The sequence below is a fragment of the Brachypodium distachyon genome, chromosome 2 (genome assembly GCF_000005505.3).
Source record: "Brachypodium distachyon strain Bd21 chromosome 2, Brachypodium_distachyon_v3.0, whole genome shotgun sequence".
In the NCBI taxonomy this organism is placed as follows: domain Eukaryota; kingdom Viridiplantae; phylum Streptophyta; class Magnoliopsida; order Poales; family Poaceae; genus Brachypodium; species Brachypodium distachyon.
Genome location: NC_016132.3, coordinates 4,578,145 through 4,581,750, shown reverse-complemented (window position 1 = coordinate 4,581,750; position 3,606 = coordinate 4,578,145). Strand labels below are relative to the sequence as shown.

General features: G+C 51.9%; 1 protein-coding gene across 1 annotated transcript; it reads left to right on the top strand.

Annotated features, from left to right (window-relative positions):
- The first annotated feature begins 2,308 nt into the window (after positions 1 to 2,308).
- On the top strand, positions 2,309 to 3,606 carry LOC100838573. The gene has a single exon (XM_003565415.4). It carries the CDS (start codon positions 2,573 to 2,575, stop codon positions 3,278 to 3,280), a length of 708 nt encoding a protein of 235 aa, XP_003565463.2. The 5' UTR covers positions 2,309 to 2,572; the 3' UTR covers positions 3,281 to 3,606.

Genomic DNA, 3,606 nt, shown 5'->3' with positions numbered 1-3,606 from the left:
GTGGGCTCCCTTGGGCAGAAAAAGTCGGTGCGTGAATCCCCTGAACACCCCAACCGGAAAAGAAGGGCAGCACAAGCAGAATACTCCATCTTTGAGCTCCGAGCTCATGAGTCATGACTCGTGAGCAGCCGCGCTTTAGCCAAAGGAGGGGGAGACGAAGAAGAAGAGTTTGTTAAATTCCTCACTTTTTTTCTTTCTGAAAGGGTTAAATTCCTCACTTGCACACCAAGGAATTCATGACATATATCTAGCTTTTCTCCGGCCCGGGAATTATGCCTCCTCCTTTCTTTTCATCCGGGAACTAGACCAAAAAAGGGATGTGCTGTGCAAGCTCTCGTGAGCGATCGTCCATGATTATGTTTCTCTTAGGGGATGATATTCGCTTAATATTCTATATGGCACTCCGTATTTATTAATTTGTCAGGAAGAGGCGAACCGAAAATGTATGCAAGATGTGCATTGCCATCACTTTTAATTTAGAGATGATTAAGCTCGTACAAGCTCGAATCGAAAAAGGAAACATAAATAAGTACGGAGTAGTAGCTAAAAAAAATCGTATATCCAAGCTATACATATAATGTTCCTGCATGGGAAGCTTCCCTAAAACCCGGTTTTTCACACCACAGTGGCGAGAATTCCTCTTTCTTCTTTTTCCATTTTCCGCAGCCTGTTCGTGTATCAACGTGCACCAACCCAAGCTTAACTCTATCTGTGCCCTGGCATAATAATCAATTCCCTTTCCCCCCCAGTCCTTGCATCTTTTGCTTTCATAAAGTAGCATACATGTATTCAATTCAGCATCCAATCCTCCGTGTATCTCTATACGCTTTTGTACGTACGATCCACTGTGGCATCGCGTGTATCTTTGGTCTTATCGCGATTGTGCATGCAGCTGTACTTGCACAAAAATATCACATTATACTAATTAACCACACATACTCCAGCTATGCTATGCTATTTACCCGATTAATCAATTCACATGTGTGTTACCAACTTTATGCATCCGTAGCGTGCCTGGCTCTTTCGTGGCCGAGACGCATGCAATGGCCTCTTCTTTTTTCTTTACCATGCATGTGTTGGAACTAAATAAAACGCCGTATCCCGGTGGTAATTTGGCACCGTATCAACAAAGCGCTTTTTGAGCTGGCCAAGCCAAAGCAGGCACGCTAATCTTCTGGTGTTCTTCTTCTTCTTAGCATGCATAATGCATTAGTGGTAGCTTTATCTGCTTTCTTCAGCATTGGGTGTATTTTCCCCGGTGAAGCAGCTTCATCCTCTGCTTAATTTCTCCATGCATTGACCTGTCGCATCCATGTGGTAGACAAACATCATTTTTTAACAAGAAATTCAGATTCAACCAAATAAAATCCTATCAAAAATTGAATTTCATTTCATTTCTACCAAATGAAATGAAACGATGGTTGCCAAACGGACTGTAAGAGTTTGTAATCGTAACATGAAAAGGTTCAATTGCTTTGTACTGGTGTGCCGAGGCTCTCTGCTCCCAGAGGGGTGATCTCTGCGGTCGATCTGAACCTTCAACCAATTCCGTACCATCCGCCCAAAACAGGTGACTCATCAGAATCCTCAAATTCCATGGGCGCCCGCATGATGCAATGCATATTTTTGCATATTCTCTCTGAGCTTGCGTGGAACGAAACCACGGGACCAAAGTAAGTCTGCAACTTGCAAAGCTTCGCGTACGTGCATAGTACACTGTTTGTCCGGAAGCTTCGTGGAAGGCAGCTCAAACACTGTTTACCAGTAACATAATAATCCCTTCTCACTTCGCTTTCTCCCCGTTAATAATTGGCACTAATTAAGAGCTAGCTTTCCATGTAGTCCACCGTAGTGTAGGCATTTCCCTACTCCACTTTTCCATATAATTGGCACATATAAATATGTAATTTAACCACCATGTACGGTCCACGCGAACAATTACAAAGTACTCCCCACACCGTTATTTGTGTCAAAAACTCACGGTGCTGCCGTGCGATGTTACAGCACACCGGCATGCGAGCCGATCAGCTCGAGTTTCTTAGACACGAAGAAGAGGCTTGATATTTGTTTTGCGGCTGGGGTTGGTTAGCTAGGCAGATCGATCGTTCACTACGGGACAATGGCGGTTCAAGTCTCCGCTTTAGGAGAAGAGAGCCTTTAGCTTAGCCACACACACAGCCCAACGTTACGCTCAAACCTCTTTCCTTAATTCTTAAGTCCCATCCGCCCGCAGGCCCCACCCACGCAGCAGCGGGGAGCGGAGCCCCCCCCCCCCCCCCCCCCCCCCCGCCGGCCGCCTATAAATCCGGCCCCGGCCACCGCTTCCCATTCGTTCCATCCACCACCTAGCCAAGCAAAGGCCAAAGCAGCCAAGAAGCCATAAGCAAAAGGTGTCGCTTCCTTCCATACTTAGTGGGCGACCCCAAAGCAAAGCACCGCAAAGCAAAGGCAAAGCGATCGCGACTCCGTACCCAGCAGCTAGCTCCCCGATCTCCGTGACGCGACGCCTGCAGCCAGGGAGAGATCGATCTTGTTCTGCATTGTTCTAGTCTGATCTTGCGGTGACGATACGATGGCGAGCGACAAGAGAATCCAGCCGGCAGCAGGCGGCATAGGAGGAGGAGGGGCAGCGGCGGGGATGGAGCCGCCGGAAGGGGGCCTCGGGAAGCGGCTGCTGCACGTGCTGCGCACCGTGTACCACATGCTGCGCCGGGGCCTCTGCCGCAAGCGCCTCATGATGGACCTCCACCTGCTGCTGGGCCGCGGCAAGATCGCCGGCCGCGCGCTCCGCGGCCTCCTCCACGCCCACAGCCACCACCACGGCGCCATGGCTTCGGCTTCGGCATCCCCGTCCGCGCTCGCCTTCTACGCGCACAACCCGCGGGACGTGGAGTTCAGCTGCAACACGACGCCCATCTACGGCCACGCGCCCTTCAAGCTCGGCGGCCGCGGCCGGAACGGGAACGGCAACTACGGCGGGCTGGACGCGGCCACCGTGGCCGCGGCGTTCGAGATGATGAACAACGCGCACGTCGTGGCCTCGGGCAGCGGGACCAGTGAGACGCCGGTGGCGTCGCCGATGCTGGCGCTGAGCCTTGGGCGGAGGCCGGCGGGGGCGCGGCAGCTGCGGGTGACGGACTCGCCGTTCCCCGTGGAGCCCGAGGGCGTGGACGAGCGCGTGGACGCCGAGGCCGACAGCTTCATCAGGAGGTTCTACGAGCAGCTCCGCCTGCAGCAGTCCAACGCCACGCCCGACAACTGCGCCCGCCGCCGTGGCTAAGCTTCATATAGCTTGCATCTCCGGCTCCGGCCGGCATGCGCGCTCGCATATTGTGAGTGCATGCCAAGTAAGGTATAAATACGTGGCATCGGCCGCTTGTTTCGCTGTCATGCATGTGGGTCTCGAGTTTTTGGACCTGCATGTATGCTGCCTGTAATTTTCCTCGTTTGTGATAATCTCTCGATAGAGAGCGAGGAGACGAGAGACCATAAAAAAGGGGGGCGCGGCTTGATGAAGCCCTCCCCCCTCCCCCAACTTGTATCTGAATTGAATCTGATGATTGATATCATGCATGCATATGAGATGAAAGTGATGGATTTTGCACA